This window comes from Hemibagrus wyckioides, linkage group LG06, assembly GCF_019097595.1.
Source record: "Hemibagrus wyckioides isolate EC202008001 linkage group LG06, SWU_Hwy_1.0, whole genome shotgun sequence".
NCBI classification, from domain to species: Eukaryota; Metazoa; Chordata; class Actinopteri; order Siluriformes; family Bagridae; genus Hemibagrus; species Hemibagrus wyckioides.
The window spans coordinates 6,825,941-6,849,578 of record NC_080715.1 but is presented as its reverse complement, the minus strand read 5'-3'; the positions used below and the strand labels follow the sequence as shown (position 1 = coordinate 6,849,578).

Sequence of the window (23,638 nt, the reverse complement as noted above, 5' to 3'; positions counted from 1 at the left end):
TCCCCTATAGATCCACCTTCTGAGCCTACTAAACTCAAAGTTGTTGATTCAACTAAAACTTCAATTACTCTTGGATGGTCTAGCCCAGAGTATGATGGAGGCAGTGAAATTACTAGCTACATTGTGGAAAAAAGGGTTGGTGGAGAAGGAGAATGGGTAGTAATAAGTAAAAAAGGTGAAGTCAGAACTACTGAGTATGTTGCTTCAGATCTTGTGCCAGATGTTGACTACTACTTCCGTGTATCTGCTATGAATTGTGCTGGTCGTGGAGACCCAATACAGATGGAGGAACCAGTTCAAGCTAAAGATATTCTCGGTACATACATATTTTTATGCATTTCATGTTAATTTTAACGTATTCTGGTCGTTATATTGCTCATTTGTCATTATTATTATTATTATTATTATACATAAATTAATTAATAGTTAATTAATTGTTTTTATTTATTTATATATTTTTTGCAGAGGAAGCTGATATTGACAAAGATGTTGCAATGAGAACTCATTACATTGTCAAAGCTGGCAAAGATGTTGAGATCATGGTTCCGCTGAAAGGCAGACCTACTCCAAGTGTTTCCTGGAAGAAACAAGATCAAAACATTGATAATGATCCTAAATATGATATACATAACACAGATACTTCATCATGCCTTGTACTTTCACATGTAACCCGTAATGACAGTGGCAAATACACCATTGAGATATCAAATGGAGTAGGACAACCAAAATCTTTGACATTGTCTGTAAAAGTACAGGACAGTCCCTCTGCCTGTAGAAATTTGGTCCTGAAAGATGTCACTCGTGGCAAAGTGATCTTATGCTGGGAACCTCCACTGCTTGATGGCGGTGCTGAAATTACTAACTATGTAGTTGAGAAAAGAGACTCTTCAAAGCGCACATATGCTGCTGTAACCAACAAATGCATGGAAACAACATATGAAATTGATGAGCTCTCTGAGAAGATATCATACTTTTTCCGTGTGTCAGCAGAAAATGAGAATGGAGTTGGTGAACCATGTGAGACAGCAGAACCAGTTAAAGCTACTGAGAAACCTGGTCCAGTCAAAGATCTTGCTATGAAAGACTCTTCAAAAACATCTGTGACACTACAATGGAACAAACCAGATTATGATGGTGGCAGCATTATTACCGATTACATAATTGAAAAGAAACTTCATGGTCAAGAAGAATGGGCTCCTGCTGGAACAAACAAACATTGTGAACATGAGGTCACAAAACTTAAGGAACTCACAGACATGTTCTTCAGAGTCTGCTCAAAGAATGAGAAGGGCAACAGTGACTTTACAGAGATTGGTCCAATTAAAGTAAAGGACTATATCATTCCACCAGAGGCAAACCTAGAAGAGTATCCTGATGGACAGGTCAGTGTTCGCATGGGTCACAATGTACATATTGAGCTTCCATACAAAGGGAAACCAAGACCATCAGTTACTTGGCTAAAGGACAATTTGCCACTGAAAGAGAGTGAAAAGGTTCGCTTCAAGAAGACAGAAAACAAGGCAACCCTTATGATAAAGAATGTTGAAAAAGAGAATGGTGGTAAATATACACTTACACTTGACAACACCATCTGCAGGAAGTCATTCCATATACAGGTCATTACCCTTGGAGCACCATCCAGACCAATTGGACCAATTCGTTTGGATGAAGTCAGAGCAGAAAGTATAAGGATATCGTGGGATGAACCAAATGATGATGGTGGTGGAGAAATCACCTGCTATAGCGTTGAAAAACGTGACACCTCTCAGACCGATTGGAAGATGGCTTGTTCAAGTGTTATAGGGACTACATTCAATGTAACAAATTTAATCAAAGGAACTCAGTATCAATTCAGAGTATGTGCAGAAAACAGGTATGGTGTGAGTGAGCCTCTGATCTCACAAAATGTCATCGCCAAACACGAGTTTAGACCTCCAGGAGCACCAGGCATGCCATTTGTCTATAATGTCACTAATGATGGCATGACTATACAGTGGGAAGCACCTATCTTTGATGGTGGCTGCCCAATACTTGGTTACCACATTGAAAAGAAAGAAACAAACAGCATCATGTGGCAAAAGGTCAACTTAGTCTTGGTGACTGCAAAAGAATATAGAATTACTGGCCTTATTGAAGGTCTGCAATACCAGTTCAGGGTTTATGCTCAAAATGATGCTGGACACAGTCGTATGAGTGATGAGAGCAAACCAACTATGGCTGTTTCTCCTGTTGGTGAGTTCATTTAATTAACTTTTCTTTAAATTTGAAAAAAGTGTGTTAAAACCCATGATTCTTCCTGACAACTTATTAATGCCTTAATGATATTTGTTCATAGATCCTCCTGGAACCCCTGACTATGTTGATGTAACAAGTGAATCTGTGAAACTGAAATGGGATGCACCTAAAAGAGATGGTGGAAGCAAAATTGTCGCCTACAATATTGAGAAACGTCAGGGCCAAGGTCGCTGGTTGAAGACAAACTTCACAGATGTAACTGAGACAGAGTTTATAGTAACTGGTCTAACTTGTGGTGAACGATATGAATTCAGAATTATAGCAAGGAATGCTATTGGCACCATGAGCCCACCTTCTCAGTCTTCTGGCTATGTTCTCATCAGAGATGAAAGCTGTAAGTTAATACAATAAATATAATTGACTTTCACACTATAATGTCTTTTTTATTGTAATTAATGCTATCAACCCCCCCTTTTGTAGCTGCACCTAATATTGAATTTGGACAAGAGTACTTTGAAGGAGTTGCCATAAAAGCAGGAGAAAGCATCAAGCTTAAAGCCACAATTACAGGAAGACCAACACCCAAGATCAAATGGTTCAGGGATGATGTTGAACTAACTAAGAAGATGGTAGATATCACAACAACTGCAGGCATAAGCACCCTCTTTATTAGAGATGCTGACCGCTCTCACCGTGGGGTCTATGCTATAGAAGCCAAAAATCACTCTGGAACCAAGAAAGAGCAAATTAAAGTTGAAGTTTTTGGTATGAATAAACTTTTTATTTTTTTCTAGAACAACTTTTTACGTTTATATATATTTTATTCATTGCATCTAATTATTTTAATGCATTTAGATACACCTGGAGAACCTGTTGGACCTATTGTCTTCACAAACATCTCAGAGGGCAAAGTCACATTTTCATGGAATCCACCAGAAAATGACGGCTGCTCTGAAGTCACTCATTATATTATTGAGAAGCGAGAGACTTCCAAAATTTCCTGGACACTAGTTACAGATCACTGTGGGGAGTGTGCCTACAATGCTACCAAACTAATCAAGACCAATGAGTACCAATTCCGTGTGTCTGCTGTAAACAAGTTTGGGGTCAGTAGACCTCTGGACTCTGCTCCTGTCATTGCCCAAATGCAATATAGTAAGCATATCTGCACATTATTTTGCAATTTATTTAACATAATGGTTGCACAAAAAACAGCAAGTTAATAACATTTTATTGTTTTCTTTCCTGCAGCCATTCCAGACTCTCCTGGTACTCCTGATGCCACCAGTGCTGATGGAGAGAGTATTACAATCAGCTGGACTGCACCAACAAATGATGGAGGAAATGCAATTAAACATTACGTTGTTGAAAGACGTGAGAAGAAAACTGGCCGTTGGGTGAAGGTCTTGACTAGAAAACCAATTACTGAGGTTGCCCATAGAGTAACTCATCTCACTGAGAATGTGGAATATGAATTCCGTGTTTATGCTGTCAATGATGCTGGAGTTGGAGCATCAAGTAACATTTCATTGCCCATTAAATGTGCAGAGCCAACTGAAGAACCAGATGGTCCTTCAATTGTAAATGTTACTGATACCACTAACACATCTGTTAGTCTGGAATGGACCAGACCTGGTTATGATGGTGGCTTGGATGTCCATGGATACATCATTGAGGCACGCAAGGAAACTGAAAAAGAATGGCACAGAATAAATGAAGATCTTTGTACAGTCAGAAAGTACACTGCCACTGGTTTGGAAACAGGTGCAGAATACAAGTTCCGCATTAGTGCTGTTAATGCAGTTGGAAAGGGTGAACCTAAAGAGATCCCCGAACCAGTACAAGCAGTAGATAGACTGTTTGCACCAGAGATTGATATTGATGCAACCTTCCAACAGACACACATTGTGCAACGGGGTGGAAGTGTATGTCTCCGTGTAGCTTTTAAAGGAAAACCAGCACCTACGGCTTCATGGATAAAAGTGGATGGAGAACTTGGGTTAATGGCTGATGTAACTACCACAGAGACCTTCACTTATTTGACACTGGGAAATTGTACACGAAATGACAGTGGAAAATACACTATCACTCTTGAGAACAGCAGTGGTGGCAAATCCATCACTTTTACAGTTAAAGTGCTGGACACACCTGGAGCACCAGGTCCTCTCATGTTCAAGGATGTTACAAGAGGTGCCCTTACACTTATATGGGAGCCTCCAGTCAATGATGGTGGTGCACGTGTTCATCACTATGTTGTGGAGAAGCGTGAGGCTAGCCGGCGTACATGGACAGAAGCAGCACCAAAGTGCACGCAAACAAATTTGAGAATTTCTGAGCTCCTGGAAGGAGTGCCCTACTTCTTTAAGGTAATGGCAGAAAATCAGTATGGCATTGGTGAAGCTTATGAAATGCCTGATCCAATTATTGCCACTGCTGAACCAGCTCCACCCAAGAGACTGGATATTATTGATACCACTGATACAACAGTTACACTTGCCTGGATGAAGCCTGAACATGATGGTGGCAGCCGTATCACAGCTTATTGTGTGGAGGTTAAAACAAAAGGAACAGATAAATGGGTTGTTGGAGGGTCAACCAAAAACCTAAGTCTCATTGTTGAGGGCTTAGCTGAAGGTACAGAGTATGAATTTAGGGTTAAAGCTAGGAATGATGCAGGTTACAGTGTACCTAGAGAGGCTCTCACTTCTGTTGTTGTTAAAGAGCCCCGTATTGAGCCAACTGCAGATCTCAGTGGCATTAGCAACCAGCTTATCACCTGCAAGTCTGGCAGTTCATTTGAAATTGATCTTCCAATTAGTGGCAGACCAGCACCAAATGTCATCTGGAAGCTTGAAGAAATGAGACTCAAGGAAACTGACAGAGTCTCAATCAAGACGACCAAAAATAGGACTACTTTGACAGTAAAAGAAAGTATGCGTGGTGATGGAGGAAGGTACTTCCTTACCCTGGAGAATGTGACTGGGGCTAAGACTTTCACTGTCAATGTCAATGTCATTGGCAGGCCCAGTCCTCCAGAGGGGCCTATTGAGATTTCTGCAATTACAGCTGAGTCTTGTGAATTGTCATGGAATGACCCTGAGGATGATGGTGGAGCTGAAATAACAAACTACATTGTTGAGAAGCGTGAGTCTGGCTCAACTGCCTGGCAGCTTATCAACTCTAGTGTGAAACGAAGATCATTCCATGTTTCACATCTAACAAAGTATATGCAGTACACATTCCGTGTCTCTGCAGAAAACAGATTTGGTGTAAGCAAACCAACTGAGTCTGAAACCATTGTTGCAGAACATCCATTTGGTAAGCAAATAAATGTCATTAGTAGGACAGTTATTACTTAATTTTATGTTATTCCAAAAAACTAATGTTATTCTTTTACAATTATTTTTCTGTAACAGTTCCACCAGGGCCTCCAACTAGGCCAGAAGTGTTTGCTGTTGCTGCTAACAGCATGAGCATTCGTTGGGAGGAACCATACCATGATGGTGGTAGTAAGGTCACTGGGTACTGGATTGAGAAAAAGGAACGTAACACTATTCTCTGGGTCAGAGAAAACACCATTCCCTGTTTTGAGTGTTACTACAAGGTAGATGGCCTTATTGAAGGTCTTGAGTACCAATTCAGAGTGTATGCTATGAACAGTGCTGGCCTCAGCAAAGCAAGTGAAGCCTCAAAGAGAGCTGTAGCTCAAAATCCAGTTGGTAAGTTAATCCAAGAAATATATATATATGTGTATATATATATCATGTCTTTTCAGACTTAAAAATAATACAAATTTATCTCATATATTTACCCTTCAAGATCCCCCAGGCAAGCCAGAAGTAACTGATGTCTCAAGATCATCAGTTTCAATTAAATGGTCTGTGCCTCTGAATGATGGTGGAAGCCCAATTATAGGTTACATTGTTGAGCGTAAGCCATATACTGTCACTGGAGAGGGTAAATGGCTGAAGTGTAATTACACTAATGTTACTGATACAAACTTCACCATTACTGCATTGGGAGAAGGAGAAGTATACGAGTTCCGTGTGATTGCAAAGAATGCTAACGGAGTACTCAGCATGGCATCAGTTTCAACTGGAGCAGTGACTTGCAAGGCTGAATACAGTAAGACTCAAATTTCATTAGCTTATGTTATAGTGAAGTAACTGTATTCAAAAATCTAAAACATTGTTTCTTTTTTATAGCACCGCCAAAAGCAGAACTGGACAGTAAACTTCTTGTGGACACGGTTACTGTCAGAGCAGGGTCAGACCTTGTTCTTGATGCTGCTGTTGGTGGAAAACCTGATCCAAAGGTCTGTTGGGCAAAGGGACAAAGGGAGCTAGATTTTTGTGAGAAATATTCTTTACAGTATACTAGCACCCGTGCTCTTGCAATCATCAAGTTCTGTGACAGAGATGATACTGGAAAGTATGTTCTGACTGTAAAGAATGCCAGTGGAACCAAAACTGCTGAAGTCAATGTGAAGGTGCTTGGTAAGTAAAAAAAATCTACACATTTAAAAGTATAATTATATCTAAAAGAGGCTTAAATGAGGACATGCAGCTTAGCTCTAAATGTACCATTATTCTATTTTGTCTTTGCTCTTTTTTTAAGACACTCCGGGCCCATGCCAGGAGATAAAAGTAAACAACATAACTGAGGAGAAATGTACATTGTCCTGGAAAGAGCCACTAGAGGATGGTGGTGACCCCATCACACATTATATTGTGGAGAGAAGGGACACTAACAGACTCAACTGGGTCATCGCTGATGCTGAATGCAAGGCTCTTGTATGTAACATTACTAGACTTTTCAAGAATAATCAATATATTTTCCGTATCAGAGGTGTAAACAAATATGGAGCTGGTGTGCCACTGCAATCATCACCCATCTTTGCAAGAAACTCATTCAGTAAGTAAAAGGTTTTAGCTATTTATGCTCTGAATTTGATTTTAAAAGAGGGAATATGCTGATTTACCCTTTTGTTTTTATTTACTCTGTAGCTGTTCCATCGCCTCCGGGAACACCAGAAATTATTGCAATTGGTAAAGACTTTGCAACAATTGAGTGGCTTAAGCCTGAAAATGATGGTGGTAGTGAAGTCATAAACTACCTGATTGAAAGGAAAGAGAGGAAAAGCATCAGATGGATCAAAGTTAATAAAGACTCTATTCTCAAGGATACAACCTTTAAGGTTACTGGTCTTCAGGAGGGCAACATTTATCAGTTCCGTGTTACAGCTATTAATGCTGCTGGAGATAGTGAGCCTAGTGAAGTGTCCATGTACGCAGTGTGCCGAGTACCAACAGGTAAATTATCACAGACTGTATATGTGTATCAAAATGAATATAAAAAGTAAATATATAATGTTTATATTATGCATTAATATGTGACATTTTTGTCATTTACAGACAAACCAGATGCTCCTTCAATTCCACGCATAACAGACACTCACAAGGATAGCATTAGTCTGGCCTGGACAAGACCAGTAGAAGATGGAGGAGCTGATGTTATTGGTTACATTCTCGAGATGCAAGAATTAGGCACAGACCAATGGATCAAGACCCATGAAAAGACTCTTAGAATCACAGAATATACTGTGATAGGTTTGAAAACTGGCAGTAAGTACTGCTTCAGAGTTGCTGCAGTCAATGTGAATGGAGCAGGTGACTTTAGTGACCCGTGTACTGAAGTAGAGCCAGTTGAAAGAATTGGTAAGAATTGTTTTAAATAAAATTATTATATCATAATTATATCATATTTAATTATATATCTGTGAAAATTTTGAGATTTAGTAACAAAAGTAACAAAAATGCATTACTTTGCCAGAATTACCTGATCTCGAGCTTCCTGATGATCTAAAGAAGACGATATGCCTCAGAGCTGGAAGCTCACTGCGTCTTCATGTAACTGTTACGGGAAGACCAGTTCCAGCTATCACCTGGAGCAAGCCTGACGTGGATCTCCAAAACCGGGGATTCATTGAAGTGACAGATACCGCCACAACTCTTATCATTGACAAGGTCCACCGCTATGATGCCGGAAAATACACCCTCGAAGCCTCTAATTCAGCTGGCAAGAAGGATGCTAGCATTCTTGTCAAGATCTACGGTATGTGTTACATCTATATTTATTTTATTGGTGCTGAAATTAACTTAAATAATGAATAATGAGCTGAGAGTGGACAATTTTTGTATGTTTTGTGTTGGTATAGACAGGTAACAAATTAAAGGATAAACCAATGAAAAAATGAAAAACCAATAAAGTATCTTAGTCTCTCTGGAATTGTACTGGAGAGATGGAACACCATTTGTCCAAAAGATACTGACTCAGCTGTTGTTGTTTTTTTGTTTTTGTATGGTAGTAGTGGTGGTGGTGTAGAGCACTTTTTAACACACTGCTCAAAATTTCCCATAGATATTTAATGGGTATATCTGATTCCAAAGATGGTAGTATCTGATTCCAAAGATGTTGTTCTTAGGCCCTCTGTATAAGGACACTGCCATCTTCTCAGAATACCTTGTACTGATTTGAATGGCCTTTCTTTTTAAGATGGCAAATGTACTACAACAAATCTTTAAAATTGTTTTACTTTAATTGATCATTTGAGAGAGATTGATAGATAGATAGATAGATAGATAGATAGATAGATAGATAGATAGATAGATAGATAGATAGATAGATAGATAGATAGATAGATAGACAGACTGATTGACTGATTGACTGATTGATTGACTGATCCTGCTTAAGTGTTCATTTAATTTTATGCTTTTCAATTGTAGACACTCCTGGTCCACCAGGCCCCATTAAAATAAAGGAGCTCACAACAGAGTCTGCTCACATTACATGGGATGCCCCTAAGGTTGACGGTGGAGCACCTGTTAACAATTATATCATTGAGAGAAGAGAGACATCAATGAGAGCATACAAAACAGTTACTTCTAAATGCAGCAAGACATCATATAAAATTACAGGACTGTTAGAGGGAATGCACTACTACTTCAGAGTACTGCCTGAAAACATCTATGGCATAGGTGAACCTGTTGAGACATCAGATGCTGTGTTAGTGTGTGAAGTGCCACTACCTCCAGCTAAACTTGACATAGTAGATATCACAAAGTCATCTGTTACTCTTTGGTGGGAGAAACCTAAACATGATGGAGGCAGCAGAATCATTGGCTACGTTGTTGAAGCTTGCAAGGCTGGTACAGAAAAATGGATGAAGGTTGCTACTTTAAAATTAACAGACTTTGAATACACTATTGAAAAACTGAATGAAAATGAGCAGTACCTATTCAGAGTATGTGCACTCAACAGCAGAGGTATTAGTGAACCCAAAGAAATTGTTACCCCTGTAACAGTACAAGAACAAAGAGGTATGTATGATTTAGCATTTTAGAATTAAAATAAATAAATCAGATCAGTGGCAAAATGTGTTTGACTCATACATCTCTCTTTTTCAGTTATGCCAAAGGTTGATCTATCAAGCATTCCACAAAAGATCATCAGTGTTTTGGCAGGCAAACCCCTTGAACTTAATTTGCCAATCATTGGAAGGCCACCTCCAGTTTCCTCCTGGTACTTTAATGATAATAGGTTGAAGATACAGCAACGTGTGAAGATTCAGTCTACTGCGAAATTCTCTAGGTTAACTGTGCTTGACACCACAATTGATGATACTGGAGAATACATCCTTGAACTAAAGAATATTACTGGAATTACCAAAGAGACGATTAAAGTAATCATTCTTGGTAAGTCAGCTGTCTGATGTAACCTATCAATCTTCCAGCTTCTGACATGATAATCATTATTTCCTTTTTTTTGTTTCAGACAAACCTGATCAGCCTAAAGGACCTATTCGTTTTGATGAGATTGATGCATCCTCAGTTACAATAAGCTGGGACCCACCAGAGAGAGATGGAGGTGCTCCTGTAACTAATTATATCGTTGAACAACGTGATGCTCATCGTCCAGGATGGGTACCAGTTTCTGAATCAGTCAGCAGGCCAACCTTCAAATTTGACAGATTAACAGAGGGAGATGAGTATGTCTTCCGTGTCTCAGCAGTCAATCGCTATGGTGCTGGAGACTTCTTGCAGTCAGAAATTGTGGAATGCAGGAGTCTTAAATGTAAGAACTATAGCATAGTTTATATTTTATAGATACTTTATTTAAATATCTATTCCATATTATACAAGATGCAACAAACTAACACAAACATTTCTCTGGTGACAGCCATTCCTGGACCACCAGGCCGCCCAGTAGTATTTGATGCGTCTCGAGATGGAATGACCATTGCTTGGGAACCACCAGATGAGGATGGTGGCTTGGAGATATCTGGCTACATCATTGAGCGCAAGGAGGTCAGAGCTGACAGATGGGTCCGTGCTAATAAGAACCCTGTCACAATGACAAGATACAGATCCACTGGTCTTATTGAGGGCCTGGAATATGAGCATAGAGTCACTGCCATCAATGCTAGAGGTGTTGGCAAACCCAGCCTTCTCTCAAAACCGGCTGTGGCAACAGATCCAGTCGGTAAGAGTTGTTTTGCTTTTTTTCAAAAATGTATCTTTGAAATGAAATAATTCATTGTCAAGCCAGTTTTATAACAATAACCAATCTTTTCAGATCCACCTGCCTCACCTCAGAATCCGAGAGTAATAGAGACTACAAAGACATCTGTGTCTTTGGCCTGGAATCCACCTGATGAAGAGGGTGGCTCTAAAATTACTGGTTACCTCATTGAGATGCAAAAGGTTGGTTCTCTAGCTTGGATTAAGTGCAATACTACACCTACAATGATTTGTGAATACACCTTGACAAAAATGCCTCAAGGCGAGGAGTTCAAATTCAGAGTCTTGGCTTGTAATGCTGGTGGACCAGGCGAACCTGCTGAAGTGCCAAGAACAGTGACTGTGACAGAGATGCTTGGTATGACATAACTTATTTTTATGTTTTTATAGTGTTTACAACTATGAACATTATTATTTGCTATCTGCTTAACTATGATTAACTATTTAATCAAATTGCTTTATTTCAGAACCTCCAAGTCATGATCTTGAAGCTAAGTACAAAGATATATTCATTGTCCGACATGGAGCAGTGATCAAACTTTCAGTTCCTATAAAAGGCAAGCCAACACCTGTTTGCAAATGGACAAAGGATGGCTCAGATGTCTCTAACCGTGCAATGATTGTCTCAAGTGAGGATGTTTCTGAGCTTGTTATCAAGGATGCTGAACGGTCTGACTCTGGTGTATACATTCTCCATCTTGAAAACAAATGTGGCAAAAAGATGGTGCAAATCAAGGTCAAGGTAATTGGTCGTCCAGCGGCTCCCGAGGGTCCTCTAGGATTTGAGGATATCCAAGCACATTCTGTAAGAGTGAGCTGGAAGCCACCAAAAGATGATGGGGGGTCAGAAATCCTTGGATATATTGTGGAGCGGCGTGAGGTAACAAAAGCAGCCTGGTATACTGTGGACTCCAGAGTGGTTGACACATCTTTGGTAGTTAAAGGACTTCAGGAAAATGCTGAGTACCACTTTAAGGTGACAGCAGAGAACAAGTTTGGCATCAGTAGCTCCCTTAAATCTGAACAACCAGTGGTACCAAAGACTCCAATTTGTAAGTACTTTTTCAACTCTTATTACCAAAAGCAAGTATCAGGTTTAATCAATTGTAAAAATACCAATGCTTTGTGTATGCATAAAACAGGTGTACCAGAGGCTTCAAGTACACCACCAGAAATCATGGATGTTACTAAGTCCTCTGCTGATCTTGCTTGGAGTAAACCTAAAGACGATGGTGGATCACAGATCATTGGATACTTCATAGAGTATAAAGAGGTGTCATCTGACAAGTGGGTTCGCCATGAGACAAGGGTTACTTCCACCATGTACACTCTTAGTGGACTCACTGCTGAAGTAGAATATCAGTTCCGTGTGATCGCTGTAAATGACATTGGAGAGAGTGAACCTGGACCTTCATCAGATTCTGTCATATGCAAAGATCCATTTGGTAAGGAAATTCGTTTTTAATTAACATATTAACCACATTTGAGTTTAATAACAACACAAACAACTTACTTTACTTCCCTCTTTCTGTTTCAGATAAACCAAGTCAACCAGGGGAGATAGACACTTCAGCTGTAGCTAAAGATTACATAATGATTAGCTGGGAAGCTCCTCAATGTGATGGTGGAAAGCCAGTTCTTGGCTACTGGGTTGAGTACAGAAAATCAGCAGAGAGCACTTGGAAGAAGTGTAACAGGGAGCTATTAAAGGAAAAACAATTTACTCAGGGTGGTTTGCAAGAGGCCACTGAATATGAATTTAGAGTTTTTGCTGAAAATGAAACTGGAATCAGCAGGCCTCGTAGGACTGCAGCAGGAATTAAAACCAAACTAAGTGGTAAGTAGTTTTTGCAGCTCATATTTACAATATATAACTTAGATTATTGTTCTTTTATTTATTGTACATTTTAACATTCAACATTTTTTTGAACAGCTGGAGCTAAACCAGCCCTCAGAAAAGAGATGGATGAAGTTACTGCCAAGCTTGGAGAGACTGCCACTCTAAAATGTCAAATTATTGGAAGGCCTGTTCCAGAAATTAAATGGTACAAAGGTGGAAAAGAAATCAAAGAGGGACGCAAATATGCTGCAACCTCTGATGGCCGTAACCATACCTTAACCATCTCAACAGACCAACAAGAAGATGAAGGCTTGTACACATGCAAGGCTGTGAATGAAGCTGGAGAATGTGAGACCAGTGGAACCTTGGTTCTCGAAGCAGCACCTCAATTCCCTGTCCCATTAAAAGACAAAATCTTTGCAGGATGTGGTACAACTGTACGCGTTCATGCTGTGTATATAGGTCGTCCTGTACCAAAAATTATGTGGCTTCATGGTGCCAAACCTGTGGAGCCCTCTGAGAATGTCATCATTGAGAACACAGAGCATTACACTCATTTGATTTTAAAGAATGTCCAACGCAGGGTGAATGGAGGACAGTACAGAATCAGAATCAACAACCACTTTGGCTCTGCAGATACTGTAACACAACTTGAAATCCTAGGTGAAGACTTAATACATTAAATATATTCTTATAGTATTTTTATGTCATTTAATTATTTTAAAAATTGTGAATAACCTTTCTTTTTTCCAGACAAACCTTTCATGCCAGAAGGACCTATTGTTCTTGAGGCTTTATTGAAGAATTCTGTGATAATAAGTTGGAAGGCATCTAAAGATGATGGTGGATCAATGATAACAAACTACATTGTGGAGAAGCATGAAGACAAAGAGGGTGCTGGGTGGCAACTTGTCTCATCATCTATTTCAGGAACCTCATGCCGCATTTCCAATCTAGTGGAAAATGAAGGTTACTTCTTCCGCATTTCAGCACAAAACCGTTATGGCATCAGTGAACCATTGGAGACTCCATCTGCTATTCTTATCAAGAGTCAATTAGGTGAGCTAAGAAATATTAAGATAATACAATTAAAAATGGAGAAACATATTGAGTCATTTTCTTGTGCATCTCAAATGTTTTACAGATAAGCCAGGTGCACCACTAAAGCCAGTTGTATCTGGAGTAACCAAGACCTCTTGTGTTGTTTCTTGGAAACCACCTCTTTCTGATGGTGGGTCCAAGATCAAAAGCTATAGTCTTGAAAAGAAGGACAAAAAGACAGGTGAATGGGTTGCTGTAACCACTGATGAGATTCACCAGACAGTTTATTCAGTTAAAGGTCTTACAGAAGGCCTGGAGTATGTTTTCCGTGTGAAATGTGAAAATCTTGGTGGAGAGAGTGAATACAGTGAAGAGTCAGACCCTGTCATTCCAAGAACTGATGTTGAAGTACATGCTCCTGCCTTTAAAGAAGACCTCAGAAATATGAGTGTGAAATACAAGAGCAATGCAACATTTGTTTGCAAGATATCAGGACAACCCAAACCTGTGATTAAATGGTTCAAGCGCGGCAAAGAAATTCAGGCAGATGGAATCAAAATCAAGATCCAGGAATTCAAGGGAGGTTATCATCAACTTGTCATTACTAATGCTGATGAGGAAGATTCAACTGTCTATCAGATCAGAGCAACAAACCAGGGAGGCTCAATTTCTGCAACTGTTTCTCTTGATGTTGAAAGTAAGTTTAAAGAAACAATGAATCATGCTACATATTTACTTTAGTGTTAATAGTGTTTTGTAAAACACAATGTTTTTCTTTTTCTTTTAGTACCAGCAAAGATTCATTTACCTAAGAACCTACAAGACAAAGAGGCCATCTGTGCTCTTCGTGGTGAAGTGGTGAACATCAAGATACCATTCAGTGGAAAACCAGATCCAGTTATCACATGGCAGAAGGGACAAGATCTTATTGATAACAATGGGCACTATCAAGTCATCGTCACAAGATCATTCACATCTCTTGTGTTCCCGAATGGAGTGGATCAGAAGGATGCTGGTTTCTATATTGTCTGTGCAAAGAACAGATTTGGCATTGACCAACAAACAGTTGAACTTGATGTTGCAGATGTCCCTGATCCACCTCGCAGCATCAAAGCCAGTGATGTGTCTAGGGATTCTGTTACACTTAATTGGGTGGCACCTGCCAGTGATGGAGGAAGTAGAGTTAGAAACTACATTATTGAGAAGTGTGCCACTACAGCAGAGAGATGGATCCGTGTTGCCCAGTCACGTGACACTCATTACACTGTCACCAACCTGTTTGGAAAAACAAGCTACCAATTCCGTGTAATAGCAGAGAACAAATTTGGCCAGAGTGCACCATCTGAACCAAGTGGACCAGTTGTTACAAAGGAAGATAAATCAAGAGTTCTTAACTATGATGAGGAGGTTGATGACAGCAGACCTGTCTTTAAGGGTAAAGCTCCTCATTCAGAGGTTAAGAATTTACACAACAAATACATGATTGCTGAAGAGCTTGGTCGTGGACAGTTTGGCATTGTTCATCGTTGTGTTGAGATTAGTTCGGAGAAGACATTCTTTGCCAAATTTGTTAAAGTAAAAGGTGCAGATCAAGCAATAATAAAGAAAGAAATTGCCACCATAAATGTGGCACGTCATAAGAACTTCTTGCAGCTCCATGAATCATTTGACAGTCCTGAAGAACTAGTTATGATATATGAGTTTATATCTGGTGTTGACATATTTGAGCGTATTGGCACAGCAAACTTTGAGCTCAATGAACGTGTAATTGTTAATTACATCAGACAGGTATGTGAAGCACTTGAGTTTCTACACAGCAAGAGTTATGGCCATTTTGATATCAGGCCTGAGAATATAGTATACACCACAAGAAGGGGAACTACTATCAAGATCATTGAAATGGGACAGGTTAGATATCTCACACCTGGAGAACAAATTAAGATTCAGTACACAGCACCTGAATATTCAGCACCTGAAATTCATCAAAATGAGTTGGTCAGCTCTGTCACAGACATGTGGTCTGTTGGTGTCCTAGTATATGTTCTCCTGAGTGGACTCAATCCTTTCATTGCTGAAACAAATCAACAAATGATTGACAACATCTCTAATGCTGAGTACAGTTTTGATGATGAATCCTTTAAAGAGGCAAGTGTTGAGGCATTAGACTTTATAGATCGCCTTCTTACTAAAGACCGTAAACATCGTATGACAGCTGCTGAAGCTTTGAATCATCCTTGGCTGACAAAGAACTCAGAGGAACTAAGCACTAGGTCAATCAAGGTCACAAGACACAAGAGATATTACCAAGCAATGCTGAGAAAAGAATGGAATACTGTTGTCTCATCTGCTCGTATTGCTAGTGGTGGGGCGATCAGAGGTCAGAGAGGTGTAACAGTAGCCAAAGCAAAGATTGCACCATTTGAACATGGTCCATTTGCTGGGCAAATTAAACACAGTGTTGCTGATGAAGGAGATGATGTCAAATTTATATGCAACATCGACAACTATGATAGCAGTACTGAAGTTACATGGTACTGTGGAGTTCGACAACTAGAGGAAAGTGCCAAATGTGAAATTACCTATGAAGAGGGGCTTGCTACAATAACTGTCAAGGGTATCACTAGAGCCGATGATGGAACATACCGATGCAAAGTGGTCAATGAATATGGTGAAGATAGTGCTTACGCTGAGCTCTTTGTTAAAGGTGTCAGAGACTATCGTAGCTTCTACGCAGCACGTGTGGTGAAGAAAGTCAAACGCAGAATAGACACAGCCCGTCTTCTCCAAAGACCTCCAGAATTCACCCTTCCACTGTACAATCGCACTGCTTACTTTGGTGAAACTGTTCGCTTTGGTGTTACCATTACTGTGCACCCTGAGCCACGTGTTATATGGCTGAAATCTGGGCAGAAGATTACCCCAGGAGATGATGACAAGAAATATACTTTTATAAGTGACAAAGGTCTGTATCAGTTAGTTATTCACAAGCTTGACTCTGATGATGATGCCGAATACACTGTAGTGGCACGCAACAGGTATGGTGATGATAGCTGTAAAGCTCGTCTCACAGTAATTCCTCGCCCTGCACCTGCTGATAATACAATAAGACCCATGTTCAAGCGCCTACTGGCAAACTTGGAGTGCAAAGAGGGCCAGAGTGTACGCTTTGAGATAAGAGTGTCAGGATCACCATCACTAAAATGGGAGAAGGATGGTACACCTTTGGCATTTGGTCCACAGATTGAGGTTGTTCATGAGGGTTTGGATTACTTTGTCTTGCACATTAGAGACACGCTTCCAGAAGATTCTGGTACATACAGAGTTACTGCCACTAATTCTGCTGGTTCTGCTAGTTGCCAAGCCACACTTAGGGTTGAACGTGTGACACATGTCAAGAAGGACTTTGAGAGTGAAGAGGATAAGAGAAAGAAGCAAGCTCTAGACCAACAACAGATTGACAAAAAAGTCCGATTAACACAGATTCTGGCTGGTACAGATGTAACAGCACTTCCTTCTGTAGCACAACAAGCAGTGAGAGAGGCTGCAGCTATGTTCAAACCAGCAGTTACCACTAAAAAGGTAAAGACTGAAGCTGAGGAAGCAAAGGAAAAAGAAGAAAGAAGAAAAAGGGCAGAGGAAAAGAGATTGAGAATGCCGTATATTGTCCCTGCACCTCGTCTTTATGGTCCTACTGCTCTTGAGGAAGACATGGAGATCAAGCACTTTAAACCATTATCTGACATGAAGTGGTACAAGAAATTACGAGATCAATATGAGTTCCCTGAGCCAATGGAAAAGATTCCTCAGAAAAGACTTAAGCGTATTCGACTATCAAGGTGGGAACAATTTTATGAAGTGCCCTTGCCAAGGGTTAAAGACCAATACAAGCCAAAATGGCACATAACTCTTTCACAAGATGACTTGGAAACTGTAAGACCGGCAAGACGGCGAACACCTTCTCCAGAAATGGAAGCTTACTACAGAATAAGAAGGCGCTCACTTGGTGATCTTTCTGATGAGGAATTGCTTCTTCCTGTTAGAGAATACCTGTCAATGAAGAGTACTGAGGAAGAAAGACTTAAACTTGAAGAGGAACTTAGATTAGGCTACTCTGCTTCACCACCAAGTCTAAGTCCTGTACGCTTTGAACTATCTGCTTTGCGTCCTACATCACCAAAGAGGACTGTATATGATGTTGAAGATGAAGAAGAAGGGGAAGTTCCTTCATATGACACTTATCGCATTCCCTCCAAGTATGAAGCTGGCCCAAGCTACATTGATCTACGTCAGAGACATGATAAAGCAACATATAGACCTCCTAAACAAAAGCAAAGAATGTATGAAGAAAAGGAGGACCAAGAGCTCCTTAGACCAGTCACTACCACAACAAGGATAACTTCTTACAAGAGTCGGCTGAAACACATTGAGTTTGAGGAAAAAACAAGAATCACAAGAAAAGAGAAAACAAAAGTTTCAGTACCTATGGGAGAAACATTTGACATACATGATGTACCAATTAGATCAATTTCACCTAGTTATAGTAAGGTGACACAACCCAAGGCTGATAAGTCTTCTACAGTGGATGAGGACAAAAAAGCAACCATCTTATTTCCAAGCTCAGAGGAGAAACGTCCACACTCTATAAGCCTAGTGTCAAGTGAGAAAGTAGTGTCTACACAAGACCTATCCATAAAGGTTGACTACATGCAACGTTATGAATCAATGAAGAAAGCTCTGAAAACTGAGACGAAGTTTGAAACAGTGTCTCAGCAGCCCTTTAGTCTTGACCATACACCAAGGGTGACTGTAAGAATGCGCTCTCACCGCGTTGCAGTTGGTCAAAATACAAAATTCACACTGAATGTTCAGTCTAAACCAGAAGCAAAAATCCAGTGGTATCACAATGGCCAGCCTATTCAAGAAGGCAATAAGTATCGGATGTATAACATGAGTGGGGTTCTTTCTCTCCAGATCATTGACTGCCAAGAACAGGATAGTGGGACATACCGTGTCACCTGCACAAATGCAAAGGGAGAAGCCTCAGACTATGCTACCTTAGATGTTTCTGGAAGTGGATTTTCTGCATATACATCTCAGCGCAAAGATGAAGAGCCTCCAACTCCTTTTATACCTGAAATGACAAGAACAGATGTTTATCATGTGTCATCATCAAAGGCAACATCTACCACCGAAGCACATGTTATAGAAGAAGTAACTGAAATTAAAACATCAGATATCAAAACAGAGGCAACAGAAACTGTTATTCATGAAGAGTATGTATCATCTGAGGTAAAGCTTCAAACCACTGAAACTGTAAAAGTGGAGGAAGCTGCAGTCGAGAAAAAGAAACCATCGCTTTCTGCCACAATTCTAACTAAGCCACAGTCACTCACAGTTTCTGAGGGGGAGACAGCAAAATTTACATGTGATGTAGATGGTGAACCAGCACCATCTATAACTTGGTTAAGGAAGGGACAAGCTGTTGTATCATCTCACCGTCATCATGTAACAACGACAGAATACAGGTCTACATTTGAGATATCTCAAGTTGAAATTTCAGATGAAGGAAACTACACATTGGTTGTGGAGAACTCTGAGGGTAAACAAGAAGCAGAATTTACCCTGACTGTTCGCAAACCAACACCTGTGCAGAAAGTCGTTGCTTCTCCTCCAAGAGTGAAGTCTCCAGAGTCTCCTCGTCTGAAGTCACCTGCAGGGATCAAATCCCCACCAAGGATCAAGTCACCCGAACCAATTAGGTCACCACAAAGAGTCAAGTCACCATTCACAGCAAAGTCACCAGTTCCAAAAGAAAAAACAACCAAGCCTAGCTTTTCAGCAGGACTGGATGATATTATTGCTTTGTCAGATACAATCATCAAGCTGACAGTAAAAGTTGTCGGTGTGCCTAAACCAGTGATTTCCTGGATGAAAGATGGGAAGGTAATTATATCGCATCCTAACAGAGAATTATTAATTGTTTGATATTAAATACCATAAATCATTATAATCTCAATATAAATAGCATTAAAAATAATACACAAAATAATGATGGTAAATATTCTCATTCCAGAGTGTCTCAGAGGGTGGCAAATATGAAATATTTGAGGAAAGTGGTTCTGCACATCTTGAAATCTATGATGCTGATACGTCTGATAGTGGTGTTTATGAATGCACTGCAAAAAATAGTGATGGATCAGTTACTAGTAGATGCAATGTAACTGTTAAAGGTACAATTATCTCTCTGAACATAATACATGGATGCCTGAAAATGATTTTTTTTCTTGTTAGATACAATTAATTTTATAATAAAAATTTTGTTCTTTCAGAATCAAGAGAATCTACAGCATTTGCTGTACAAACAAAAGCAGAACTAACAGAAGCTCTTGTCAGAAAGGAGATAATTCATGAGGAAGTCCAGTCCTTGTCAGAAATGAAAGCTTCGCAAACACAAATAAAAATGACTGAAGGCCAGTCTGTCACACTGAAAGCAAATATCCCTGGGGCTTCTGATGTAAAATGGATTCTGAATGGAATGGAAATGATCAATTCAGAGCAATATAGATATGGTATTTCTGGAAATTACCACACTTTGACCATTAAGAGTGTAAGTTCCCATGATAGAGGAATTGTCACATGTGAGGCAAAAACTGAACATGGAATGGTCAAGTGCCAGTTTGGCACAACAGTCAGTGAAAAATTATCTGATGCACCAAGCTTCCTTGTGCAACCGCGCTCCCAGAACGTAAATGAAGGACAGGATGTCATATTTTCCTGTGAAGTAAGGGGTGAGCCTACTCCTGAAATTGAATGGCTAAAGGACAACGAAGTGGTGAGTAGTGTGACTCATCATACAACTAAATCAACTTTAAATTGTTATATTTTGAATTTAACATATTTTGATTTCATGTGTTTAATGAAACTAAATTGAAATCAAAATGAAATTCTTTTGATTTCCTCCAATTTCATAGTTATCCATTGCATCAAATATGAAACTGAGCCGCTCTAAGAATGTATACAAACTTGAGATTCAGAATACCACTGTTGAGGACAGCGGCAAATACACAGTGAAGGCCAAAAATCAATTTGGACAGTGTTCGGCAACAGCATCTCTCAATGTTCTTGGTAATTTTTTTTCTTCTTCTTGTGACACTTACTCACAGCACCATGCACTGTAAGTCTTGTGAAGTTTATGAAAGAGCATGATACAGTTAAGTCAGGACAAATGTTCTTCATGAAGTTATGACACTGCTGTAACTGTAAAACTTAACGGCATCTATTCATGTGTTATTGTGCCATGACTTTATATATTTAAGTTATCAAATTAAGCCAATATCTGGACTATAGTACAGTATTAACTTTTGCATGCATAAGAGGAACAGAGAGAGAGAGAGAGAGAGAGAGAGGGAGAGAGACGCTAAGTAAAAGTAGTTGCAAAGGAGGTTTTCACCCACCCAAAATCTACAAGCTGGGTGAATGACCTGGTTATTTGCTATACTCTCACAGCTCTGGTTGAAGAACCTGTCAAAATGATTGTACTGAAGAAAAGCTCAGATGCTACAAGCATACAAAGTAGCAGCTCTGCCTTGCACGTGGCTTCAACCATACAGGAAACAACAAGCAGCAGCTCCAGCATGGCTCAGATAAAATTTCAAAGCATGTCAGCAACTAGCATGACTTCAATGAAATCTGAATCAATGGTAGCCATGGGTTCATGCAGCATGATGGAAATGTCTAGCCATGCACATGTTGCGGGGTCCTCCCTCAGTTCCATTTCATACAAGCGCAAAGGTGAGGAAAAAAGTGGTTGTTTTAGTGTGTTGATACCACATACAGTGTTGCGGCAGTACTAGAAACATAACATTAACAAACATAATGTAATGTTTTGCTCGTTATATTTAACAGGTATACCACCTAAAATTGAAGCTGCCCCTGAGGATATTAGCATAGAGTCCGGAAAGGTTTTGACTGTGGCCTGTGCTTTCACTGGAGACCCAGTTCCAAATGTTGAGTGGTCTCGTTCAGGGAGGATACTGTCCAGTAAAGAGAGTGAAAGGCTCCAGATTGAGACCACTGAGGACACTACGACACTCAGAATTTGTGGCATAAAAGAAAATGAGGCTGGAGCGTACACCCTCAAACTTTCAAATGAGCTTGGCTCTGATACTGCTATCGTCAATGTCAGCATTCGATCTATGTGAAAAAAAAAAAATAATCCAGTCCATACCCATTTTCCTTTCTTCAATATATTTTATTTATTGAATGAGTAAGAAAAAATACTGTTCTAGATAAAGACCTGGATCTCTGTTCTGTAAATATGAACTATTTTTATACCAAACTTGACATTAAGTTATGCCAAACTAGACTAAAGTCTAAAGTTGTTATAAAATGTGCCATATTGGGTAATTATGACTTTTTGAACCATTTTTCTGTGACATGTACATAATGTATATAGCCGAATTTAACGGTTATGGAAAATGTATGAATTGTTATTTATGACAATAACTTAAACAAATGGAATGAAATGTTTAACAGGAGAAAGTTTCTCGTGGAACGAATACCCTGTGAAACCTGAAACAAAATTATGTGCCTCAACAATACGTTGAAGTCTTAAGATTGCCTCAACAGGTAGAGAGGCTCCCTGTTGAAGTTCTACTAAATCAAAGGGACAAAGCTATGCACTGTACATCTGTGCACATAGTATTGCAGTATTCAAATGAATTTATAACTTGACCATAAGACCTTGAATGCTGTTTGTGTCTCACCCTCACATAAGCAGCATGACTAGGTCTTGTGTTCAGACTGACTATATCATATCACCATTTTAATGACATGCTCAAAGTGCGAGCGGCCTGCACAATGAGCTGATGATGATATGCGCTCATGTTCTGCCAAAGGACTGTTTGAATTTGATATAATAAAAGCAACATCACCTGGCCATTAATTTACTTATCAATTCAGATACTCCTTTGCAGAATATATGCCACCTCTTGGAGGAAAGCTAGGTTATATTGTGTGTTTTTGTGTTAGTGTGTGTTAGTGTTAGGATCTCACTTTGCCAGGGTAATCATCAAGCAGTGTACCACAGTAAAGACATCTGCTGTGCATAGAAAACTACATACAAAAATACATGAATGCTATACCCTGCACTTTGATTCAATAGCAATTCATATATGTAGAATTACCTATATATTCTGCCTCCTTGAGTTTTATGAATTTTTGATTTAATAAAGCATGATTTCAGCACCATAAATTTTAAGTGTTATATTTCATTACTGTTTTAATTGTTTATTTACTGAAAACATATCTAAACACAAATAATTATAACTTCTATAATAATTCTGACACTTAATATTTTGTCTTATGGCTACCCCAGCATACTAGTTACTGCAAAGTGTATTACATTCAGGTTGTAAACAAAGTCATTAGTATTATTAGCTCAATCAGATTAACAAATATGTAATGAAACACAATGGGTGCTATTACAAGAAAACAGTCACTAACAGTAACATCATGTTGTCCGGAGTGACCTGGAGTTACTGTTACCACCATAACTTTCCTTTTCACATGTCCTGAAGTGTTTTTCCTCTTATACAGCAGTTTGAAATACTAACAATGTTTTATTAATGACACCTTTAACATTTGAACTGTATAGTTCTGTTAAATATCATGGAATGCCGTCAAAACAAGTTAGTTCCTGTTATACTCACTACTCTATTACAGCTACCCCCTCACAGGCCTTCTCAAGTCAATAAGACTGAAAATAAGGCAGCCTGTCATGTTTTAAAAAGAAAATTCTCCATCCTGAAGATTTTTCTGTTTCAGAAAACTTAAGAGAACAGTCTTCCCTCTGACTGTTACAAATCACTGACACTGGAGACAAAATATTTTACAAACATCTTTGCATAGAAAACACTGCATCAAGCTATGTTTTTTGTCATAA

The 23,638-nt window shown here is 39.4% G+C and overlaps 1 protein-coding gene across 7 annotated transcripts in view; it reads left to right on the top strand.

Moving 5' to 3' along the window:
* ttn.1 (titin, tandem duplicate 1) overlaps positions 1-22,946 on the top strand; it is a 137,078-nt gene extending 114,132 nt beyond the window's left edge. For 6 of the 7 annotated variants that reach the window (XM_058391679.1, XM_058391678.1, XM_058391677.1 and 3 more), the window contains 30 exons: positions 11-316; positions 466-2,232; positions 2,336-2,629; positions 2,716-3,000; positions 3,091-3,390; positions 3,487-5,553; positions 5,652-5,954; positions 6,055-6,360; positions 6,441-6,731; positions 6,853-7,149; positions 7,242-7,547; positions 7,650-7,952; positions 8,068-8,349; positions 9,021-9,614; positions 9,702-9,989; positions 10,069-10,368; positions 10,474-10,776; positions 10,870-11,172; positions 11,282-11,866; positions 11,957-12,259; positions 12,352-12,651; positions 12,748-13,317; positions 13,408-13,713; positions 13,799-14,392; positions 14,483-19,638; positions 19,769-19,925; positions 20,025-20,527; positions 20,667-20,820; positions 21,202-21,486; positions 21,601-22,946. In XM_058391679.1, coding sequence (XP_058247662.1) covers positions 11-316; positions 466-2,232; positions 2,336-2,629; positions 2,716-3,000; positions 3,091-3,390; positions 3,487-5,553; positions 5,652-5,954; positions 6,055-6,360; positions 6,441-6,731; positions 6,853-7,149; positions 7,242-7,547; positions 7,650-7,952; positions 8,068-8,349; positions 9,021-9,614; positions 9,702-9,989; positions 10,069-10,368; positions 10,474-10,776; positions 10,870-11,172; positions 11,282-11,866; positions 11,957-12,259; positions 12,352-12,651; positions 12,748-13,317; positions 13,408-13,713; positions 13,799-14,392; positions 14,483-19,638; positions 19,769-19,925; positions 20,025-20,527; positions 20,667-20,820; positions 21,202-21,486; positions 21,601-21,896 — 18,104 coding nt within the window. In that variant the 3' untranslated portion in view covers positions 21,897-22,946. The remainder of the gene's footprint in view (positions 1-10; positions 317-465; positions 2,233-2,335; positions 2,630-2,715; positions 3,001-3,090; positions 3,391-3,486; positions 5,554-5,651; positions 5,955-6,054; positions 6,361-6,440; positions 6,732-6,852; positions 7,150-7,241; positions 7,548-7,649; positions 7,953-8,067; positions 8,350-9,020; positions 9,615-9,701; positions 9,990-10,068; positions 10,369-10,473; positions 10,777-10,869; positions 11,173-11,281; positions 11,867-11,956; positions 12,260-12,351; positions 12,652-12,747; positions 13,318-13,407; positions 13,714-13,798; positions 14,393-14,482; positions 19,639-19,768; positions 19,926-20,024; positions 20,528-20,666; positions 20,821-21,201; positions 21,487-21,600) is intronic. The other variant, XM_058391676.1, reaches the window with a different exon arrangement.
* The last annotated feature ends 692 nt before the right edge of the window (positions 22,947-23,638 follow it).